At 56.8% G+C, this 23,453-nt stretch overlaps 1 protein-coding gene across 2 annotated transcripts in view; it reads right to left on the reverse strand.

Annotated features, from left to right (window-relative positions):
• Positions 1-217: 217 nt before the first annotated feature.
• The window catches only part of RAB11FIP4 (RAB11 family interacting protein 4), a 108,273-nt gene continuing 85,037 nt past the window's right edge, over positions 218-23,453 (reverse strand). For both annotated transcript variants that reach the window (XM_070478728.1, XM_020885391.2), the window contains 12 exons: positions 17,732-17,958; positions 15,597-15,791; positions 14,934-15,068; positions 14,546-14,581; positions 12,952-13,051; positions 12,586-12,689; positions 11,451-11,591; positions 9,500-9,581; positions 8,850-8,987; positions 8,602-8,760; positions 7,544-7,687; positions 218-6,493 (listed from right to left, as the gene is read on the reverse strand). In XM_070478728.1, the coding sequence (XP_070334829.1) occupies positions 6,377-6,493; positions 7,544-7,687; positions 8,602-8,760; positions 8,850-8,987; positions 9,500-9,581; positions 11,451-11,591; positions 12,586-12,689; positions 12,952-13,051; positions 14,546-14,581; positions 14,934-15,068; positions 15,597-15,791; positions 17,732-17,958 (1,578 nt within the window). In that variant the 3' untranslated portion in view covers positions 218-6,376. The remainder of the gene's footprint in view (positions 6,494-7,543; positions 7,688-8,601; positions 8,761-8,849; positions 8,988-9,499; positions 9,582-11,450; positions 11,592-12,585; positions 12,690-12,951; positions 13,052-14,545; positions 14,582-14,933; positions 15,069-15,596; positions 15,792-17,731; positions 17,959-23,453) is intronic.

Raw genomic sequence — 23,453 nt, forward strand, 5'->3', positions numbered from 1 at the left:
GCTTTCAAACATCACCAGGGATGATGATGGGATCCACATCTCCTCTCCCAGGGACAGCAGGCTCACAGGAGGGTCTGCAGGGGGAGCCCCTGCCCCAGAGACTGTTACCTGGTACCCTGGGTGAGGCCCACTCTTCCTATGAGACTGGCCCCAGGAGTTCCAAGACCAGGCTTCCCTTCTTCCACCCTCCCTCACCCACAAAGGAGACACCATCAAGTCAGGCAAGAAAAGCAAAGTGTTTATTTACATCTTGGTCTGTACACGAGAGTTCCCCAGGGAGCCTGCCTCTGCAAACCTGCTCCTTTTTGGCCCAGAAACAGGTGGGAGGCAGAGGGCTTGGGACCCTAGGACTCAGCCTTGGAGCCTCAACCCCCTCTCCTCACACTGGGGCCTGGACGTGGAGGTCTCGCCCCAGCCCCAGAGCTAAGCCTGCTTCTGGATGGAGGCTCCAGGGGCAGAAGACTCTGGTGAAATCCCACAATTCGACAGAGGCACCTGACAAACCCCTGGATGAGCCTCTGCGTGCAACTCATCCCTCTCGGCTCAGGAGACCCAGCGGAGAAAGCAGAAGGAGCTGGGAGCCTCAGTGACGCGAGGTCCTGACATCACCGGGGATTTAACGGCACCCGGGTCTGAGCACCTTGGGCGGATGAGGAAGAGCTCGCGGTTGTTAACGGCAGGCGGGGGACGCAGCCTGAAGCCTCTTCCTTCTGCCCGCTTGGGGTCTGAAGCTGTTCAGACAGCAGATGGCGGTGGCCCTGAACCCAGGCCCGGCATCCAGCCCTGGGAGCCATGCAGCTGGAGCTTCTTCTGGGGGGCCCGAGTGCATCCTCCCAGGGGCCCACAGAGTGGCTGCAGACCCGTGACATCACTGCCAGGCCGATGCCCCAGTGAGAAAGGTGCACTCTGCCGGCTACAGGTACTGATACCCACTCGTCGAGGGGTTGGTGGGAGAAGCTGCTTTGCACAAAGTGAGCCTTTTCTAGAGTGCAGGGTTCCTAAAGAGCGGCGGGCTGGATGAGGCGCTGAGTGGGCCCATGGCCCCCCAAGCTAGAGACCGGAATGAAACATCTGTCCCAGGTTAGCGAGTCTGCGTGGCTGAGCGGGTGGAGGGCCTGGGGACGGCGTGCGGGGGGCCAGCCTCGTGGGGCGGAGGCGCGTGGACACAGAGGGGCTGCTTTGTACACTTTGCAGGGCTCGGGCAGGGCCAGGGTAACCGAGAGGACGTAGAAAAGGGGGCAGTGGAAACGTGGGAACTCCTGTACAGGGTGACAGGGGGAGAAGGCACAAAGACGACGACCCCAAATCATGCAGACAAAACAGCCTGTGCAGCACAGCAAAGCCGCGGGCCCGGAGGAAGCCCGTCCCCCGAGGCTGCAGCGCCTGGACCCCCCAGATGGGGTGGCCCCGGGGTGCCCATCTCAGCCACCCACTGCTGGTGGCACCGGGCAGACGACCCTCCTTTATGGTCACAACGAAAATGAAAAGAGAAACCTACGAGGTCAGAGCACCAACGTCACATGACATCTAGCTTCGCAGGGTCTATGCTGTTAGAAACAGACCTTTCTAGAAGGCAGCCTGTTTCCCCAAGAAAGAGGAATGTGGCAGAAGGGTGGGCAGACAGGCAGGCAGGCCTAGGGTTCCGGCCTCTCGTGCTCCCTGCCCATTCGTGGGCCCGCTCAGAATGGGCTGGCAGGGCCCGGAGATCCTTAAAGTCAGCAGAGGGAAGGGACTTGCTCAAAGTCACCCAGGTGGCCCCTCACCAGCCTGAAGCATCACAGGAGAGGGGCTGCCTTAAATCCAAGAGAGGGAAGTTCTGAAGTTCTGCACTGCCCCCTCCTCAGTCTACAACCCACCTCAGTCCATAAGAGAGTCGCTGTAGATCTGCCAGGCGAACAAAATCATTGCCTGGGCACTGTAACCATCCCAACACATCCCCTGTTCTGATCATGTCTATAATTCGCTTTTAGGTATAAATTTGCTAATGCATTAAACCCACACACCTATGGAGCACAAAAAGAGGGCTTACTTTCTGCCCGGTCCACCAGGCCCCACTGGCCCCTGCAGGCCTTTGCCTGTTACTAAGTCCCTCACTGGAACAAAAGAGCCTGCTTTCCTGATCCCCAGGACCTGGCTGGGCCAGGAATTCAGCAGACTAGAGCCTGGAGCCTCCAGGGCTGGGGAGGGATGCTGGTGTGGTGAGTAATGGGGTAGGGGCTGGGTGACCTTTATCCACCAGTTCTGAAAACAGATCAGAAAGCGGGAATCCCCTTGGGCTCAGCTGTGTGTGTAGGTAGCTGCTATTTCTGAGGCTGCTTTCAGCACTCGCACCCACCCCCACTCTGTTCTACTCTCACTTTAATCACTGGGCCTGTGACTGATACATCCCAACACCTGCCACCCACTGACTCCATGAGCAACAGGCAGAGACCCACTTGCCCACTCAGGTTTGCTAACCCCTAAGCTGGTGGCTCAGCTGGTAAAGAATCACCTGCAATGTAGGAGACCTGGGTTCAATCTCTGGGTTGGGAAGATCCCCTGGAGAAAGGGAGAATTCCATGGACTGTATAGTCCATGGGGTCCCAAAGAATCGGATATGACTGAGCAACTTTCACTTTCCAGGCTCCTGAGAACAGCTGGATCTACCCACTCCTGAAGGCATCTGGCCTCCCCTCCTGGGTGTGAGGGGGTCTGCTAACGTCTCATCGTCTGACATCATTAAAGGAAAAGCCACCAACGTCTCAGCAGGGGAATTCAATGTTACCCAGCACCTAGGTTAACAAACCCGACAGAAGTTTTCTCTGCCTCTGGCCAATGGCCTCCTACGAGTCCCAACCTCGGCTGCACACTACCATCACCCAGGGAGCTCTCTGAACAGTTAGGTGCCTGGGCCATACCCACACCAACTGAATCCAGGTTTCTGGAGGCCCAGGCAGCAGCATTGAAAAAAATCTCCCTGGTGATTCCAATGCACAGCCCAAGCTGAGAACCACTATTACTATTTCAGGTCTGGGTACTTTGGGAGGTTGTCAAACTGTGTTTTTAATGGGTCAGAAACAGATTAGGAGTTTACAGATAAAGGATAATTTCTCTTTGACAATTCTCAAAGAACCTGCAAATTTAAAATAACTTATCTGACTCTGGCAATTCAAAGTTAATTTGTTTTTAGACATTGACTTGCTGGTTCAACGAATTTTGTTGGGGCTCTGATTAAATGTGAGAACCACCCAGGGTCATGTCAAACATGAACCTGCAGTAGAACCGCCTCCCCACACCCCGAAACAACCTCTAAAACCTGCAAACAAGTCACTGCTAACCCCTACTTGGTAGCATTGCCAGGCTTAGCAAAAATGAAACCCACCCAGGGCATCCAGTTGAATTATAATCACCTGGGGAATTCTTAAACTCCAGTGATGCCTGGGCTGCACCCCACAACAGAATCAGAACCTCTGGGGATAGGGCCCAGTTACCAGAATTTTTAAAACGTCTATCGTTTTAAATATATCCCAAGTATTTGTACGGACACCTACTGAAAGTAATTTGTTTTGCCTGAAATTCACATTTCATGGGGCATCCTGTATACTCTCCAGCAGCCCCACCACCGAGAGGTAAAAGCACAACCTGCAACCAGGAAGCAAAGGAGACAACACATGGGGAGTAGGGTCTGCCCACCAGGACCCCCTTTCTAGAACCTACACAGGGGCGGTGGCCTGGAACCCCTGTGGCATCGCTCCCTTCAGGCTAAAAAGCTACAGCATCTGAACAAGCCTATTGGATGTATTATGGCTCAAGAAGGCTGGATTTAACTTGGGGTGTGTGTTAAATGGAACTCAGTCTCAATTTAAAGTCAGCCAGGTTCTCAGACCAGGTCTGGAGGCGATTTTCCGACCAGCGCTTCCTGGGGGGAGTCGGCTCCTGTGGCGCCCCCTTCAGGCTCACAGCTTTCTCCACCCGCTTTCCCCTGGGCGGAGACTCCTTGCCACATTCTGATTCTGTTATAAACTCAGGCCTCTGTGGCCTCCTCTGGAATTCCACATCAGTGAGGCTAAAGAGCATATACACTGTCACCCATAAAACGCTCCTCCCCCAGGGCGAGCCCCCCCACCGCTCCCCCTGCCCACGGACCAGGACCCGGATCCGGCTGGCCTCTCTGCAGGATGCCTTCTCATATAAAACCCAGACCCAAGCCACAGCATGAGTCATCAGCTTTCCGGTCTAGATTCATGCCATTCCTTCCTCTTAGCAAACTCTCAAGAGACCCATTCCCCAGGCCTTCCTTCCACTGCCGCTTCTGCTTAGACCCCTGGGGGCCCCAAGGAGACCAGTGTCCTGAGGGGTTGAGAGACTCCCAGGAGACTGACCCCCCGTCCTCATCTTCCTGGTGCGGGTGGCCCCAAAGTCCTGGATCAGATCCATGCACATGCTCAAAGAGAAGTCGCAAAATACAACGAGAGTGACTGGAACCGGATGAAGCCCAGTCCTGGCTGCAGCCCTGCTCTGTCAGTGGGAACACACCCGAGTCCCCAGGTCCCCGCTCACCCTCCCAGCCCTCTCTCCTCTGCACACACGTGTCCCCAGTGTGCCCAAGCCTTCTCTTTCACACGACAAGTGCTGAAGGAAACAAATGGCAGGGGCGTGGCACACGCGGTGGGGGGGGGGGTATGTTGGAAATAAGACTATGCGCATTTATCTGTATTTGGATTAAGGAAATGGTTCAGAAGCCATATAAAATTGAGACAAACTGGAAAACTCAAAGAAGAGTACCATATCTGCTCCCAGCCGCCTAGAACAAAAGATCACGTGAAAGAGCCATAGGGTGAATTTCCACTGTGTCACCACGCTGATCTTTACCTTTGAAACAGAACTGGGAGTCTGTACTGATTTACTGTTTCTGTTGCGGTTCAGTTATAGCCATGGCCTGGTCATAGCTATGTCTTTTGACCTTCTTTTTGTTCCCTTAAAATCTGTAACTGGGCTTCCCAGGTGGCTCAGTGGTAAAACAATCTGCCTGCCAAGACAGGAGGCGTGGATTTGATCCCTGGGTCAGGAAGATGCCCTGGAGGAGGAAATAGCAACCCACTCCAGTAGGTTGGATTCATGGAGAATCCCATGGACAGAGGAGCCTGGTGAGCTACAGTCTATGGGGTTGCAAGGAATTGGACACAACCGAGCAACTAAACCACCAAACACCACCAGCAGAATGGAAGACTAAGATTTCCCTGCAACTTCCCCAACTGCCTCCCACACCAGCACAGCATTTGTTCTCCTGGCCGAGACCTGAGTACAGGCGTGTTTCTAGAGGCTGGGACAGAAGGGCCTCACTGTCCGGCAGAGCCAAACCAAGAGCATGGATTCTGAAAACTCAAACCTAAGGCCGTGGCCAGGGACAGGTGAGCAAGGCCCACTCCCAGCCCCTGGGAGCTGTTGAAAGGGTCCATCCACGCTCCTCTCCTATAATGCAGCCCCCAGGAAGGAGGCTGACAGGGACGAGACTGTGTCTTTGGTTGCCCAACGCCAGCGCGTGCCCTAGACTGTCCCCACCCCCTCCCTTCTCTTTTAGTCCTTCATGTACACCCAAGTGAATGCCGCTTACTTTTCATGGTTTTAAAAGACAAAACCAAGACAGAAAAGGAGAGGTAGGTAAGCAGGAATGGGCAGGTTGACGGAGAACTCTCAAAATGCCAAGGTCCCTCAGGATGACGGCTGCCCCCCAGCTCCAACCCCCGCACCCCAGCTCCTCTGCAAGCCTGAGTCCTTGGGATACACTGTGTGTGAGCCTCACGTGGGGCTGCTGGCTGCAGGAGGGACTCCTGGGGACCCCCGACATGTCGCCCCCACCACCTCCTTCCTTCTCTCCGAACTCAAGCACCTGGGCCTGAAAGGTGGCCGAAGAGGTTGGTGAGGCGTTCAAGCTCCTGGAAAAGGGCGTCACTTTGCCCCCGCTCCCAGGGGGAAACAGGGATGGGGGTCAAAGGGCCTGTCGCACTAGAATGCTTTTCAATCCTTGTCCCCAGAGGTAGAATCATTTTGTCCAGTATCTGAAACACAAGCTGCTTCTAGCTCTCATCACTACAGTAACTCCTGATGGCTGACCTCGCCCCTGCCCACCTCCACGACCCTCTGCCCCTCGCAAAGGGACTGCAAAACACAGGGACGGCTGGCGGCGCAGACGGCGCCACGGCCGCCCAGGCTCACGCTGTGCTGTGTGCACGGCCTCCCCACATCCACACCAGTACACGTTACACAGCGGTGGCCAGAGACACATTTACAGTGTGCGTGGGAGGCCTGGCCGGGGCCGTATCCTCAGGCGGGGTTCTGCCCCTGAATCCTGGGGCCCAGGGGTCCTGCGGCTGCTCTGCACCCAGCAACCCTCGTCTCAGTGTTTGATCTCGAGGATGGAGGGGTTGTGGTCCAGGATGGCAAGGATGATCTTGTCCATGTACTGCCTCAGCCGGAAGTTGATCTCCTCCTGCTCCTTGAGGGCTTCCATGAGCTGGAGGGAACGAGAAAGCGAGGTCAGGTCAGAGGCCGGGCGGGGGGCCGGGGTGTGGGCAGAGCCAGTGTCCCAACAAAACCAGCCTCGGAGCCCGGGCACCAGTCTCCGGTGTCACACCCGGGCAGGGGGAAAGGTGCAAAGGTGCAGGCCACACCCCCAGAGAGGCCTGTATCACTGGCCCGTTGGGGGGTGCCCAGATGTGTGCGATAGTTTTGCTAAAGGCAGAGAATGCTTGGCCAGAGGCATTTATAATCAGGAGTGACACCCAATGTCTCAAGACCCTAAGACTGCCCGCTATTTCCTCTTGCCACCCCCAGTCCTGCCGCTGTCCTTCTCAGGTTGACTCCTGCCGTGTCCATGGGCTGCGCCTCTGCCCGCAGGCTAGAGGCTGGTGCCGAGCTCATGTGGGCACTCCTCAAGGCCACGGGCCAGCTCCTGGCTGTGTGTCACCAGTACGGGGTAAAGGGGTTTGGTGACTCTTGTTGAAATCTAACCTGGGTATCTCGGAGGCCTGATCTCTCATAATCATACCCCAGTGGGGCAGAAAGAGTGGACTTTGGTGCTAGGGACCTGGGTTCCTCTCTCTCCGTAAGCTGGGTGACCTTGGGTGATCCTGGTCTCCCGATCTGTGACATGAAAGTGTTCAGAAAACCTTCGCGTTCTCAGAATCTTAAATGAAGACATACTGCAAGCAGGTGCCCCCCAAAATGCTAGTATCCTTCTCCTGCTGGCTTGGGTCCAGGGGACATCTGGCCTCCCCTGGATCACACGCCAATGACATCAACGGGCCATTCTGGCACACTCCTGACCAAGCGAACTCACACCCTGCTCTGCTCCAAACCCCACTCTCCTCCCACCACGTACAGGAAATCGGAGCAGGTTTAACTCCGCCTGCAGGCTCCCCCTGTCACTGCTCTGCCACATCACTCGGGGTCACTGCAGATGGGGACTCCCAGGGGGCCAGGCCCTGGCCTGCTTTTCCTGCCCCGGGGCAGGACTCATGGGCGAGGGGCCATGCTCTACGGAGAGAGCATGCGGGCACCTTACCTCATCGCGAGAGGCCGTGTCTATTTCCGCTGCCAGGGACTGGGCTTTGGTCTGGGTGGCAAAGAGGTTCTTGGCTTCATAGAGGCTGAGGCTCAGGATCTGTCCATTCAAGTCGTCATTCTGATCTCGGAGCTTGTAATTCTCCTGCGTAGGGGGACATAGGCAACTCTTAACTCTCACCGGGACCCGCTTCTCTGCATCCGTGGCCTCCTGACCTCCCCCTCAACCCGCCTCCTTCCCCCCGGGTATGTGTCACCGGCCAATTCAGGACACCCACGGATGACCAGGCCTCTGCCAGGTTCCAGGGAGAGGAGGGCTGGGTCCTGAGGGGTCTTGGGGTTCTGAGGAGGAGTTATAGCCCTGCTCAGAGAGCCAGGTTTCCAGAGAGAAACATGGTTCCACACCACCCCTTCTTCCCTGGGGGTGGGTGAGCCGGAAGAGGGCCCCGGAAGACACTGCCCACTCAGTGGCGCCTACAACACTGGCCCTTGGACAGGGACAGTGATGCTCTGGGCCCTGGGGTGGCAGGTCAGCTGATCTCCTTGGCTCCTCCTGCAGTCGGGCTCAGAAGTCCTGCTCTGAGGAGTTCTTTCCAGAGGCCTCTTGGCTCCTGCGTGCAGCCGGAGCAGTACCATCCCGCCTGGACCCAGGTGACCAGCCGCCGCTCTAGCTTTTGCCTCAAGGCTCCTAACCGCTCACATCTGGGACCCCAGACGCCCCCTTGTGGCTGAGAAGGGATGGGGTTTAGGACAGTCGTGGGACGGGAACCTCGGGGAGCTGCCCCACAGGGGTAATTTATTCTGCAGGGTCTCTGAGCACCCTCCGGCCCCTGCTGGGTCACCGCCCCTTCTGATCCCGCTTCCCCCACCCCCAAGGGCTCCCAGTCACAGGAGAGTGTCCAGGAACCCTCTGAAATGGACTCTTGATGATCGAGGTGTCAGGAGAAGCAGGCAGTTACAAGGGGGAAGGAGGCGCTCCAGCGCTTGGGCCAGAACAGAGACGCACCCCAAGGGGACCTGGACAACTCATTCCCTGGGACGGGGGCTCCCGGGGCCTACCTGCTTGAGCCGCTTGACCTCGTGCTCCAACTCGACCTCTCGGGCCCTGGCGTTGAACTCGCCGAGGCTGGAGGATGAGCTGCGGCCCCTGCCCGGCCGCTCGCAGTCCAGCTTGTACATCTGCAGGTGCTCCAGCTCCTTCCGCAAGTCCTCGATGAGCTGCGGGGGAAAGAGGCCGGTTGGCAGGAGCATGGATGAGGTGGGGGGTAGTGGGGTGGGGTGGGGCGCCCTGGAGCCCGCCGACCCACCTCCTGCGTCGCCTCCCGCTCCTTCTGGAACTCCAGGCGGTTGTGCCGCAACTTGTCCATCATGCGCTTGTACAGGTCCATCTCATCCTTGAGCCGCAGGCTCGTGTCCTCCAGCCGGTCGGACATGCGCTGCCGCTCCTGCAGCCAGGGAGGCCAGGGCAGGGGGGAGAGTTCCCAGGGGGCCCGCTGCACCCTGGGGGGCGGGCTTCGCTGGGGGCCTGGGGCAGACAACTTGACAAATGGACAATCAGACCAGTCCCCTGGACAGAGCCCTCGGAGGCATGAATTAAAGAAACAGCTACATCCCCTAATTCTAGCACTGCAGCAAGAAAAGCCTCAGGTCTCCACAGTCCTTCCATGATGCCAGATGGACTTGAATAGAAGGTAAGAGTCCAAATCGAGGCTGGCCTCTTTCTCCTTCTTATTTTCCCCCATAATATAAAGAAATGTATTCACTGTGCAACATTTGGAAAATCAGAATTATGCAAAGACAAACTATTTGTATTTTGTCCCCCCCCCCCTTTTTTTTTTGGCTAGGGCAATGAGAATTTTGGAAACTAGAAACTAAAAGGCCAGCGATGGCCAACACGGCCTCTCTGTGGATTCAGCTCAAGATCCAAGCCTGAGCAATGCCTGAACCTTACGCTCACCTCATCCAGCTTCTCTGTCTGTGACTTGAGCCGAGTCACCGTCGTTCTAAGCTCGGTGTTTTCTTCCTCTAATTGCTGCACCCTGGGGACAGGAGAGGGACAACAATGTCAGAAATGGAGATTATCTGACAATCTGACAGTCTGCAGCAATTCTCTGCTCCCTGGAGGAGGGAAGATATCAGAAAATGAGAGAAAGAGAGAAAACATGAATAATTGTTCAAATGGTAGTATGGCTTTGAGCTCCCTGTCATCCAAGGCAAAATGATAAAGATCCTGAATTATCATCTTCGAATAAAAGGAAAAACTCACTCGTGAATGAATAAGAGCATGAGGTTCTTTGTACATACATGCTTAGGGCCTGAAACACCCCATGGGGGTAGACGCAGCCGTGGTATTTTTCTGCTAAATGGAGAGTCTTCCTGTGGGGTCCATGGCAGGGCCCTCCTGTTCGAAGGCAACGAACGCACCACGCTTGGTTTTCGTCCTACCCTGGGGCTCTTCCCTTCGCGTGTTCTCTGACCACGGGCAGTGGTTCTGACCGTCTAACCCTCTGTGTTCACGTTCACAGGGACTGTCCAGGTCAGTTTTATGTGACCCGAGAAGAGGGGCAGGTGAGTTGGGTCACCAGCCCTGGGATGGTGCTGGGCCATTTCCAGTATGGCGTTCCCTCTCCTTCCCGCTGTCATGTCCTCCTTGGACGGAGGGCTTCTTGGCCCCAACTGTCCTCTGGGCTCCCTAGGAGAAAAGACTTCCTCTCCAGGGCTTGAGGGGAACTCAGACCTGCCCCCCACCTGCCTCTAAGAAGGCCGCCTCACGTTAGGCACACAGCATCTGAGGGAACAGCGCCCCCTGGAGTCAGGTAAAGGGCAGGGCTCCAGGCCAGCTCCCAGGAGGGCCGGCTTTCTGGGCTCTGGCCTCGGCCCTGGCCCGCACACCCACCATCTTCTCCCACCTGCATCCCAGCCGCCTCTCAGCCAGCCCATCAGCCAGCTGTCAGGAGCAGGCAGAAGACGTGATGCTGAATGAGGGACCAGGCTCATTAAGAAACAGGTGCGAAACAACAGTTTCTAGAACATGAATGGACAATTAAGGGAAATTGGTGGCAGTGGGTGTCTGACTGCAAGGAAGTCTGGCCCGCCCGGTTCCCTTTGGGCCTGCCTGACTGTGCCCATGAGGTGCAAGGTGAGAGACCACCTCCCATCACACCCTCCACCCCAAGCTGGGCCAGGCAGACTCGCCAAGGCTCAGCTCAGAGCCTGGGGTGGCAGGGGGCCTGAGGAGAAGGGGGGGGGGGCAGCCATCCTTTGTGTCAGGGCCCTGGGGGGGCCCCTGGCCTGGGTCAGGGGGAGGGCCTCGGACACCCTCAGAGCCCTCACCTAAGTGCAGTGTTCAGCTGTGCCGCAGCCCGTCCGCCTTCCCGCTCACTCTACGGGGAGGCTGATGGATGGATACTGAGGCCCAGGAAGAGACAGAGAACGTTCAACGTCACGGAGCTAGTGAGTGACCATGCTACGGCCCTGGGTCGTCCTCCCCTGCCTGCCTCCGCTGCAGGCAGCCGTGGCCGAGGCCCAGGGTCGGCCCTGTGCAGCCTCTGACCCTGGGTCCCTGGGTCAGGGTGTCCTAGTGTTCGGGGGCGGGGAGGACCCAACAGCAGGGGGCGCTCCAAGCCTGGACAGCAGACCCAGCCCAAGGCCTCTGTGTGTGTGTATTTCCTTAACCTAGTCTCTAATTGATAGATAAAGCATCACCTCCAGTTGGACCTACTATGAAAAATGTTACTTTGAACATTCTTTTACCTGCTTCCTAGAGAACACGCCCAGGCATTCAGGTATCAAAAGAACAGTTAGGACCGGAGGCCTCCCCGGGGGCTCCGTTTTCCCGTCTAAATAATGGGACCGCGTCTGCCCACAGGGGCAAGACCCGGGTGTGAGGGGTCATCAGAGGGACCCACCTGGTGGTGAGCAGCTCGATCTCTGTGCCGCGCTCACGCTCCAGCTTGCTGTAGGCCTCGCGGTGGCGCCTCGCCTCCTCCTCCAGGGCCTGCTCGGCCGTGGTCTCCTGATCCTTCACCATCTCCTCCAGCTCGTGCACCCTGCAGAGAGGCGCGTGGGCCCCAGTGCAGGGCCAGCTCTCGTGGCCTCACCCTCCTCCCCTCAACCTAGGCTGCGACCAAGGGGAGCCCCAGACCCCACGTCACCGACACCCTGACAGTGGGCAGGCAGCTCTACTGAGGGATGAACGGGGGACCCCGCGGCAGCTAAGGAGAGGCGGGCCAGCCATGCACGCCACCGAGGGGTCCAGAGGGGAGAAGCGGGTCTCCCAGGGCAGCATGGAGACGGCTGGCCTCACCGCGGCAGCATCAAACAGCCCTCAGGCCTTGCCTCCTCTTTTCGCTCCCTTCCTTCCGGGCCGGGATGCCTCTGATCAACAGTTCAGCTAACCGGGCACCTTGACTGCAAACATGGGAACGTACTGGCTGGTGGAGAGCACGCCAGAGCCGGGGAAGGCCTGGCACCACTGTGGACCTTCTAACCCTGTGGCTGGTGGCCTGGATTGGGACATGGCCCTCCGTGAGGCTGACCCTCCAGGTTGCACAAGAGGACCCATCTTTGAGCCCTTCAAAGTTGAGGACCAGACCCTGGGTGAGGATCAGTTTACCAAGTTTCAGGAGGATTACACTCTACACGCACCATCTCATCAAGCCGTGTACAGTGGGCCTCTGTCGGGGGGAGGGCGCAGCAATGCCTGGACCCCTCCCACGGGTGGCGGCCCCTGACTCCCACCAGCCTCTCCCTCTGTAAAGCTTGTCCCCCAGAATGCAGCCAGGCTCTCATCGTTGCAGGACAGAGACAGGAAATGGGTCCCAACTTCCACCTTTGACCTGAGCTGGGGCTGCCGACCTGGAGGGCCGAGGTCAAGCTCTGCCTGTCTCCCTGTCCCCCAAAGACCTGCGCTCCTGGGCACCCAACACCGGCAGGGCCCACAGCAAGGCGCTGACATGTCACAGGCCCTCCGAGCTAGAAGGACTGCAGGTCACCCTCGCCCCAACTTCCCCTGGGGCCGTCGCAGCCGAGGCCGGGTCTGACCTGTGCACCAGCTGTGTGTTTTCCTGCTTCAGCTTGCTCTTCAGGTCCCCGTTGGTCAGGCTGTCATTCTCCAGCTCTGTCACCTTTTTTTCCAGGAAGCTCACCTACCATAGTGGGGTGGTGGAGAAAACCTTTGAGTCCATGGGACAGAGAACCTAACGATGGTGGGACCGAGGCCAGGACCCCCACTGATGGTGTGTGAGGAGGAGTCACGTTGGGGTGGGGCGGATGTTTTCAGGTGACCGGGGCTGCCGACCCCCAACTCCTGGGTCTCCCACATCCCCAGGCAGTAGCTCGGAGCACCCCAACCCCATCCCAGGGGGCACGTGTGGTGAGTCCCATCTGCCCACGCCCGCCCTGGAGCACCTTCTCCGTGATGTCGTTGTCACAGGAGTCGATGCTGTCCCGGAACAGGTCCTCGGTGCTGCCGTTGCTGCTGCTGAAGTTGCTGCTGTGCATGAGCTGCCTGGGGGTGGGGGGGATGCATGTCTGTGCATAAGCTGCCTGGGGGTAGGGGGGGATGCATGTCTGTGCATCAGTTGCCTGGGGGTGGGGGGTGGGGGTGGGGGATGCATGTCTGTGCATCAGTTGCCTGGGGGTGGGGGGTGGGGGTGGGGGGGATGCATGTCTGTGCATGAGCTGCCTGAGGGTGGGGGGTGGGGGGATGCAAGTCTGTGCCTCAGTTGCCTGGGGGTGGGGGGTGGGGGTGGGGGGGATGCATGTCTATGCGTGAGCTGCCTGGTGGGGAGGGGGAGGCCTGTTTGGCTGCAGGGGCTTTGGGGAGACTAGGGTTCAGACTCAGCCTATGGGCTGGGAGAGTACCAGGAACCCCCTCTGAGGAGGCCACCCTCCCTCAGTCAGGGGAGCAGAGTGGCCTGACCCCTGACCTTAAGAGATTGCTCTGCCCAGAGGACAGCAGACAGGCTGCGATGGCCCTCCTGAGCCCCGGCAGACGTGGTCAGTCCATCACGGACTTTCCTCCTGCTGCCTGTGCTCACCGCGGGTCCAGCTAAGAGGTGACGTGGCACCCCAGCCAGTGGAGGCACCCTCCCCCATTCCCACCCCAAGCCCCTTCCACCTGGAAACCACCCCAATGAGGTGGCCAGGCACCACAATCTGGGCAGAGGGCCTGGGCCCCCTGAGACCACCCAGCCCCCTCACCTAAGCTGGCTCCTGCTATGTCACTGGGGACCCAGGCGTGGGTAGGGGGAAGGAGACCCACCCAGGACCATGGGTCAGTGGGTGGGATTGGAAAGGGGCCACTGCTGTCCAGGTGACCCTTACCTGAGGCAAAAACCCCTGCCGCTCCCCAGCAGCCCCGACTCCCACTCCATGCCAAGCAGCAGCCAGGGTCTCAGCCAAGAGGCTGCCCCACCCCAGTGCCTGGACCCTCGCTGCAGCTCCCAGCTCCAGGGGAGACCCTCACGCCCCGTCTCTGCCAGCGGGAAGCTCAGGGCCTCTGCTGGTAGGGCCGCCTGCTCCAGAGCACAGAGAAGCACATGGCAGCGTGGGGCGGGCTGTGTGGGCCGGGGAGGAGCCCACCCTTCTTTCCTGGAAGAGGGTCTTCCGCTGCCTGCATTGCCCTGGGACGCCTCGTCCCTTCTGTGCGTCCAGCCACACGCAGGGCACTGGCTGCGTCTGGGTTCCTGGCACAGAGTTGGCCACCCTGGCAGCAGGAGTGTAGTGCAAGAGGACAGCATTCAACCTGAGCTATCCTGCTCAGATGGTAAAGAATCTGTCTGAAATGCAGGAGACACGGGTTCAACTCCTGGGCCGGGAAGATGCCCTGGAAGAGGGTGTGGCAACCCATTCCAATATTCTTGCCTGGAGAATCCCATGGACAGAGGAGTCTGATGGGCTACAGTCCACGGGGTCACAAGAGTCAGATACGACTAAGTGACTAACACACACATACACACCCTTGGGGGGCAAACGGGCCAGACCTTCCAGGGGGCCTTACCGTCCGAAGGCTGTGCTGGAGATCTTTCGATTGGGGCTACACAGAGAGACAGGGAGAGAGAAAAGTTCATTGAACAGAGAGGCCTCCAGCCCACTGCTTCCTCTGCCCTGGCTATAGGACAACACAAACGCAGGCGAGGCTTTTTTCTGCCCACTGAAGGGAATTTACGCATCAGCTTGGCCCTCAGAAACTGCCCCTGATCACTGGCCAGGAGAGAATGGGGCCCCCAGTCACTGACCAGGAGACAGTGGGGGCCCCTCATCACTGGCCAGGAGTGAGCTGGACCCCTGATCACCGACCAGGGCAGAGTGGGGGCCCCTGCCCCAATGCTTCTTCCCTGGGTCCACACCCCATCCACCCGCCCCTACACAGGTCTCTGGGGCCTCACCTATTGGCCTTCAGGTTTTTCAGCCGGGCTTCCAGGTCGTTAAGCAGGTTGATTTTCTTGCAGCACTGAGAGCAGTAAACATCCAGCAGTTCGCTGTTGTAAGCATGCCGCATCTTTCGAGGCGTCTGCCCCGCACTGGGTCATAAGAAGGAAAGAGGTTCACCTTTGGAACCGCTGTCCAGTTTGGTACCCTGCCCCATCCCACCAAGATTATCACTAGATTCTCTGAAACCTGCGAGCCTTGTGTATGTGTGTGTTTGGGGGTGGGGAGTGGAACTAGAACAACAGAGCTCCCTCCTCCAGTGCCCTCAAAGACAGGAAGCCAAAGAGCTGTACCCATTTCACAGAGGAGGAAACTGACAGTTAACGTCAGAGTAAGCAATGACTCAGCTGCGTGGGAAGGTATCAACATGCCACTTGGTGTCTGTGGCCCTTCAGGCTGGTTAATTTGGTTTCTTCCCCAAGATAGAAGGAAGGAGGAATTCCAGACCGCCAACTCCCAGCCCCAATCAGGATTCAAAGGCAGTTCCCGTCCATCTAAGCAGAGCCCGGTTAGTTCACGACTCTGCCTGCCGAACCTCCCCCCCACCCCGCCGGGATGAGGCAGGATTGCTTCTGCCACTTCCCCTGGATCCCAAAGGCCGCGCCAGACTGAGGGGACACCTGGAGGACACTGAGGACCCCAGGTCCGAGTAGACGTTGGTCCTGGTCTCGTCGTCCGGGCAGGGGCTGCTGGGGGCACAGTCCACGTCATCCGCCTCCCCATAGTCCTCAAACTGCTCCTCGTTGCTGATGAGCGAGGTGGTGGAGTGCGTGGAGAGGTCCGATGTGGTCATGGACGGCGGGTGGCCCAGGGACCTGCGTGCAGGACAGAGGCCAGCTGCGAACCAGGGCGCCACAGCCCGTGGGGGACAAACAGGCCAGACCTTGGGGGTCTGTGGGCGGCAGGACACCAGGGCCCTGATGAAGCCTGTACTTCCTGCTCTGGTTAAGCACACTCTGGGGATCGTATCCTAAGGGCAACAACTCCTCACAGAAAGGGTTTCTGCTCCAGAGATGTCCAAATCGATGTTTCCACAGAGCAGCAAGACACTGCTTACAACTCCAAGGCTTATTGAAGCAACACTGAAATAGCTATTAAATGACAGCCTGTATCAGTAAATGAAATGATCACATAAACTGTGGACTCTCAAACTGCTGTGGAAAGGTTTGTAAAAAAAACATTGGCAATAAAGTGAAAATATTAAAACTCAAAGCTTTTTTTAATTTAAAAAAAATTTTAAAAATGGGAACTAAACGCTAAACTTAAAAAAAATTTTTTTTAAGTTTTCCCAGGTGGCACAAAGTGGTAAAGAAGCCACCTGCAACCCGCTCCAGTATTCCTGCCTGGAAAATTCCATGGACAGAGGAGCCTGGCATGGTTACAGTCCACGAGGTGGGAAAGTGAGACATGACTGAGCAACTGAGCGCACACACACAAATTAAAACTAAGAACGAAACAAAAGATGTAAAATTTTAGGCATAATAAGTCTAAGCATGCAATGGGTCTACACAGAAGGAAAAGCAGGAAATGAAAATATTTAAATGGCAACAGGCCTTGGGGTGCGGAGGATGGGACCATGAGTCAAGTGAGTTATCTGCCCTTCATTCTCACTTTTCCTCCCTTTTTCAAGCTGTGTAAGTGCTTATGGTCCAACAATGAATGAGGTTTTTGGTTTTTTTGTTTGTTTTCTTAAATTTATTTATTTTTTTAAACATAACATGAGGAAGGTGTTAAAACTGGTGTTACAGCTCAATAGAATGAGGTTTTAAGATAAACAACAATGAGCTACTAGGCAGGATGCGTCTCCTATGTTTATAGAGAGGACTTCTTGTCCAAAGAACCCTGATGCCAACAGATCACGGGTCAGAGGCCCTGGGTCTCTCATGGGTGACCCAGGGTGGCCTGGGGCAGCGTCAGGGACTGGCTGCACCTGCTCTACAACCTAAGAACAAAGAAGTGCAACAAATGCATCACCAAAATATATCTTCCCTTGAGTCACTGGGCAGTAGTTGCTCATTAACTAGGATCTCTCCACCCTCTAAGACTCCGCACTCAAAAGTGGTAAACAGTGATCCAGGCATCACAGTATTAATGACAAAGTGACAAAGATCAAGCCTTTTGGTACCCCCACCCTATTTTATTTACTTATTTATCTGCCCTTAGGTTCCTTAGCGCCTCGGGTTGCATTCGTCGTATTCCTCACTTTGTTCTTGTATAAATTTTACTAAAACTCTTGGCACCCACTGCTGGCTGCCTCCTGGTGACTGCTCCCAGAAAACAATGGGAATGATCAGGTAGCAAATGATTAGCCAATAGGCCAAAGGGTCTGTGGTCCCCATGACCGGCTGTCCATGGGCTGTGGTCACAGGCACAGAGGATGGACCGTTCCCAGGACGCAACACAGATGAACAACTCCAAAGGCACCTCCTCCCTTGAAGACTGTGACTTCCAGAGCCACTGCGGTTTGAGAACACCTGAATTGAGGAAATACATTAGGCTGAAACATGAAATTGCCTGTTCCTTGAAAGGTACAAACGCTGCTGCTGCTGCTAAGTCGCTTCAGTCGTGTCTGATTCTGTGTGACCCCATAGATGGCAGCCCACCAGGCTCCCCCGTCCCTGGGATTCTCCAAAAAGCCGACAATTTTGTTTGGTCAATGGATACTGGAAGCCCTTGCTTCCTTCTCCAAATCTCTGGGCTGGCCATGCTCATCACCTTATCCTGATGCCTGAAGCTCCAGGCAGTTTTAACTCACTTGTCCTCTGGCAGGAACAGGCCTCCTAGACCCACATCCTTCTCAGCAGGAATTCCGACTGGCCCCTCCAGGCTCCGAGTGCTCTCCACGGGGCCCTCCATGTCCGACTCCTGGGGGCCCTCGGGTGGGGCCAGCGTCATGGCCTCGTCCTCATCCTCGGGAAAGAAGTCTGGCTCTGTGGGCAGGAGCTCACCATCAGCAAAGGTGGGGTCTGGCACCTCGCAGCCCTGGGGAAGACAGAAGGGGACAGCGTGAGTGAGTCTGGCTCCTGGGTCTCAGCACTGCTGCTCAGACTACAGGGATGCCAAGAGGGGACTGGCGGGTGGTGCCAGGGAGCCAGACACCCCAAGACCTCGGGTATGAGACCCTGGCACGTGATTTGTCTCGGGGGCCTCTTAAGCAAGCCCAGTGAGGGGTGGGAACCTCTGGGACTGCCATCCATGGAGAAGGGCCACAGCCAGGCCAGCTGCATCGTCCAGGGCACCTGGGCCACTCGGCAGGGTCTCCATCCCAAAGTCTGGACAGGAAGCCAGACTCGGAGAAGGCTTCCTGGGATTATAAGGGCACAGCCCCAGTGACAATGACCTAGCAGGGTGTGATACAGCATGCTACAGGTACATCAGCAGAGCATGAGGGTTGGCCCCCTCACACCCCAACACCTTGATTCTGGGCATGTCAGATATTGTCTCTGAACTCCAGCTCTGGCCTCTGTGTAAGCATGGCAACGGAACCCCTGTGTCCCAGCAGGCCCTCGATGGATAACGCGTAGCAACAGGTCTGTCCTGGCCCTGCCACGGCCACCTTACTGCTGTTGCCGTTCAGTTGCTAAGTTGTGTCCGACTCTTCGGGACCCCATGGACTGCAGCATGCCAGGCCTCTGGCCCTCACCATCTCCCGGAGTTCACCCAAGGGCATGTCCATTGAATCAGTGATGCCATCCAACTGCAGCCACACTGGGGGGCAAGAATTCCAGGTCTCTCAAGCCTGAGCTTTGGGCCGGTCCCCACAGTCCTCACACACTACCCGGCACAATGCCAGCACACCATAAAGATCTGCCCAAACCTTTCGCCAAAACTGTCTGAGAAGAGCCCTGGTTTTATTCAGCATTTACCCTAGTCCGAGAGGCAGCTTTCTGCAAATCATTTTTCAAGGCTGCTTTGCCCCTAAGGATGTAGGAACCCCGAAGGATCCTTTGCCCCTAAGGATGCCTCTACCTGCTCCCAGCCGAGATGTCAACTACCCCCCAGGTTCTTCGGCCTGCTTCTCAGCTAGGGTTGGCAGAGCCCCGGTGAGAGGTGCTTCCTCCAGCCCCAGGACAACAGGACAGGTAACAGTAACCGGGCTATGAAAAGCCTCGGGGCATCTCAGACAAGAACAGGATCAGAAACATCCAAGGAAGGTGGTGAGCAAGCAGCGTGGCTGTGCCCGCTGGTGAGTAGGCAGCCCTCCTGGGGGTCTGTCCCCACCAAGACGTGCCAGGGCTAAGAATAGATGGTGATTAATGAGCCTGGCTCCTGCCCGTGCCGTGACTCGGGCTAAGGACCAGATGGACCAATAAAGCCAGCATCAGGCAGCCAGCCACCCCTGACCGTGGAGGCCGAGGGGCTGTGTAATTAAACTCACCCCTAGTGTTCACGGGGCACCTTCCACCTTTGTTGTTGTTTAGTAGCTAAGCTGTGTCTGACTCTATGTCATAATCCAACCCCACAGGGCTCCCAACCTAACAGATCTTATGTCCTAAGCAAGCTCTTGTCTGCAAGCCGAAAGCTGTGTCCCCGTAGGATCAAAGAAAACCCAACATTCACAGACCACCCATCAATTCTGGAGACCGAGTTGAGAGTTAATGTACAATCTCATTTGGGCTTTACGACCCTTTGAGACACAGATTCCTATCCCCATTTTACTAACGAGGGAGTCAAGGCTCAGAGAGTAACCTGTCCGAAGTCCCCGGGCTGGCGGGCAAAGGAGCCCACCGCCCCCCGCCTCTGGCCACCGCTCACTTGGTTCCACCTATCACTGATGCAACCCACGCTTCCTGGATTTTCAGACCCCACGGTGACCATGATGAGTCACACAGGCCAGGGGCATGTTAACTACTGTGGAGCCCAGGGGCTCCGCCTAATGCTGGAACTTCCACATGCCACCATTTACGGCTCCCCCCCGGCAGGGCATCTCCGGGCTGGGGCGAGGTCACCTGGCGAGGGTCCTCCGGGGAGAGCTGGGCTCACGGAGGAGTAATGTGTGAGCTCTGTTCACACACCCGCGGGTTTTCACCCTCCCAGACTCGGCAGCACAGAACCTGCTCTACGGCTCGCGAGCAGGGCCTGGCCACTCTGCAAGTGAGCATTTCTCTCCGTCTTCATGGACCCGAAGGGCAGGTCTCCTTCCACCGCTATCTGGCCTGGGGCCATGTGGGCATCAGTGGCAGTGCTGGGGTCAGACTGTGAGTCACCCACGCCCATGCCTTCCCCCTAGAACCGTGTCAGCAGGGGTCCCCAGGAGACTGCCACCCAGCCAGCTCCCAGAAGACAGGCAGGCAGTGTCATGGAGATTAGCATCTGTGTGCAAGCATCTGGCTTGGTCTAGGGCCATCTCATGTTTGCCTCACTGGAGGCTGAGTTTCAGCCAGGCACTCTGTCCCGACACCCAACTCACGGGATGCAGGTGGGGACGAATGGCCCCTGCTTAACTGAGGTCCCACGGAGACATACCCACACTCCTGGCACCTGGCCCAAGGCCCTGCCCAGGGGGGAGAGAGTGGCCTGGAGTGGGCCGTCTCAGCCACAGGAGGGCAGGGGCAGGAGAAGGGTCAGACCCCCCACAGGGGCGCCTCCCCAACTCAACCCCCACCTCCTGGCCATAGTTTTACCCTCTGATTGAGCAGAGTCCACAGCTGCTGGGCCCTTCACCCTTGACAAAGCATCTTATCTCACACACACACACCATTTGTCTCACAACAGCCCTGGGAGAGCTCCGGGGAGAGAAGGGGGTTAGGATGAAGATTCCTCTCGTTCATCGACACACACGGGAGATGGGAGTGGGAGGGGCTGGAACGCCTGGGGCCACAGATGCCCCCGCTGAGACCTGGAGCCCGGCTCTGGACGCACCACGTCCTGGACCCTCAACCCCGCACACCCACTACACACCCACGTGCACACCCTCTCAACACACCAGCCTTTTCTTTTAGAAAATGGCTGCTCTCCCTAACAGCAACACCTCTTCGTTCAACCCACAACTGTTGCTCAAGGCAAGTGGAAATTTTAATTGCAACTTCGAAACCATTTCTAGGGCAGACAGTCCCTGACTTATGATGGCTTGACCTATGGTTTCATTTTTGTTGTCTTTTTTTTTTTGCTTTGGCTCCGTCTTTGCATTCTTTCTGGAGTTATTTCTCCACTGATTTCCAGTAGCATATTGGGCATCTAACAACCTGGGGAGTTCATCTTTTAGTGTCCTATCTTTTTGCCTTTTCATACTGTTCATGGGGTTCTCAAGTCAAGAATACTGAAGTGGTTTGCCATTCCCTTCTCCAGTGGACCACATTTTGTCAGAACTCTCCACCATGACCCATCCGTCTTGGGTGGCCCTACACGGCATGGCTCATAGTTTCATTGAGTTAGACAAGGCTGCGACCTATTGTTTTTTGACTTTACAATGGTGTGAAAGTGACATTCGCTCAGTAGACACACGGACTCTGAAGTCTGAACTTTGCTCTTTTTCCAGGCTAACAATGTGTGGTCTGATGCTCTCCTGATGCTGAGGGGCCGTGGCACCCAGTTAGACAAGTGATCATGAGGGTGAACAACTGACACGCTCACAGCAATTCTGTTTTTCACTTAGTACAGCTTTCAGTCAATTACATGAGCCACTCAACACAATTTCTGCCCCTTCTTAGGCTCTGTGTGTTGCAGGAGCTGAGCTGTCCCTACAGCCCGTGGGTCCCTGGCTCCAGGACAGACCAGAGGCCAGGAGGTACGCCGTCCTCAAGGGACTGGGGTTTCTGGAGAGTTCTGAGCCCAAGGCTGAGCAAACAGGTCCCAGCCAGCCGCTCTGGCAGGGAAGGTCTGCAGCACCAGCGTCTGCTCCACCCCTGTCCCCGTCCTGCACTGGGGCGGGATGCCGCTGGCCTCAGCTGGAAGTGGGAGCCCAGAGGCACACAGTCTGCCCATGGCACCCTGCCACCCCAATCTCAGGAGCAGCCTTCACCCACCAGCAGGCCCCACATCACCTCTTCCTCTGTAGGAAGCTGGCATGAGCTGAATTCAATGGCTGATGTCAAGCCCAAGCATCAGGATCGGTGGGGCTCTTCCAAGCCTTGGAGAGGACAACGCCCCACTGTCCATGCTCTGAGGGGGTGTGGCGGGGCCCAGATGGATGACTTTCTTTGGCCCTCCCCATCCCAGCTCAAGGGGCTTCCCAGGAGGCTCAGCGGTAAAAAAAAATCCGCCTGCCAATGCAGGAGACTTGGGTTCCATTTCCGGCTTGGGAAGATCCCCTGGAGAAGGAAATAGCAACCCACTCCAGTATTCTTGCCTTGAGAATTCCACGGAGAGAGGGGCCTGGTGGGCTACTGTCCATAGGGTCGTAAAGAGTTGGATACAACCGAAGCAACTGAGCATCCCAGCCCATTTTTCTGGCAGCTAAAAGACTCCAGGTGACCCTACTTCCACATTCCCCAGGAAGGGGGGAACCCTAAGGGGATAAACACGAGGACTTCTACACCTGAACCCCCACAATCAGCATCACAGAGCGCACAGCGTGGGTGATTGACAAGTGCACCCAAACTGAGGTGCAGATGGATCGCTGGGGACAGCCCAGCATGGGAGCCCTGCGTGCCGACCCCAGCGTGGCTGCTGGTGGCTGTGACCCAGCTGCTCAGTCTCTGAGCTTCATCTATAGACAGGGGTGCAAACACCTGCCTGGCGAGACTGCCGTGAAGAATCAGGGGCCAGAAACACAGCAAAGCAGAGAGGCAGAGCGGTGTTAGGAGCAAACTCTGAAGGCAGACCGACCAGTTCAAATCCCGGCTCTCCATCCACGGAATGGGGTTAACACTTAGGATTGATTAAATGAGTTGATACCTATTTTAAGCCGAGATGAAACTATAGTGTTAGTCGCTCAGTCACGCCTGGCTCTTTGCAACCCTACGGACCACAGCCCTCCAGGCTTCTCTGTCCGTGGGATTCTCCAGGCAAGAATATTAGAGCAGGTTGCCATTCCCTTCTCCAGGGGATCTTCCCAACCCAGCGATCTAACCCGGGTCTCCTGCTTTGTAGGCTGATTCTACAAATCAGCCAAAACGGGCCAAGTGGGCCACCAGGGGGGTCCATTCTAAGCAGAAAGTGTTAAAAAATCTATCACTGTCTTCACTGGATTGAGAGAAGGCAGTCGGGGCACCTGCTGGCCCAGTGGCCCCACTCAGTCCCTACAAACCTTCCCCTCTGACTCCGACAGCACACTGGGTGAATGCAGGTTGGGTCCAGCTTCTGGGAGCCAGATTTTCCCGAGTACAAAGACTGCTCTCCAAATAGGTGCCTCTTTTCTCCCACGAGGTCATCTTCTGCCCACTGTCTTGGAAGATCTCTCCGCACACTAATCACACCCTTTAATAAGTGTCAGGATGAGATGCTGCCTGGGCAAGGGAGTCCGCGAGGCTCGCAGCTCCGCCTGTCCACCCCCAGCCCTGGCAACGGCTCTGCTCCCCTGGCAGTAACTCGCAGCC

This window comes from Odocoileus virginianus, chromosome 17, assembly GCF_023699985.2.
Source record: "Odocoileus virginianus isolate 20LAN1187 ecotype Illinois chromosome 17, Ovbor_1.2, whole genome shotgun sequence".
NCBI lineage: Eukaryota > Metazoa > Chordata > Mammalia > Artiodactyla > Cervidae > Odocoileus > Odocoileus virginianus.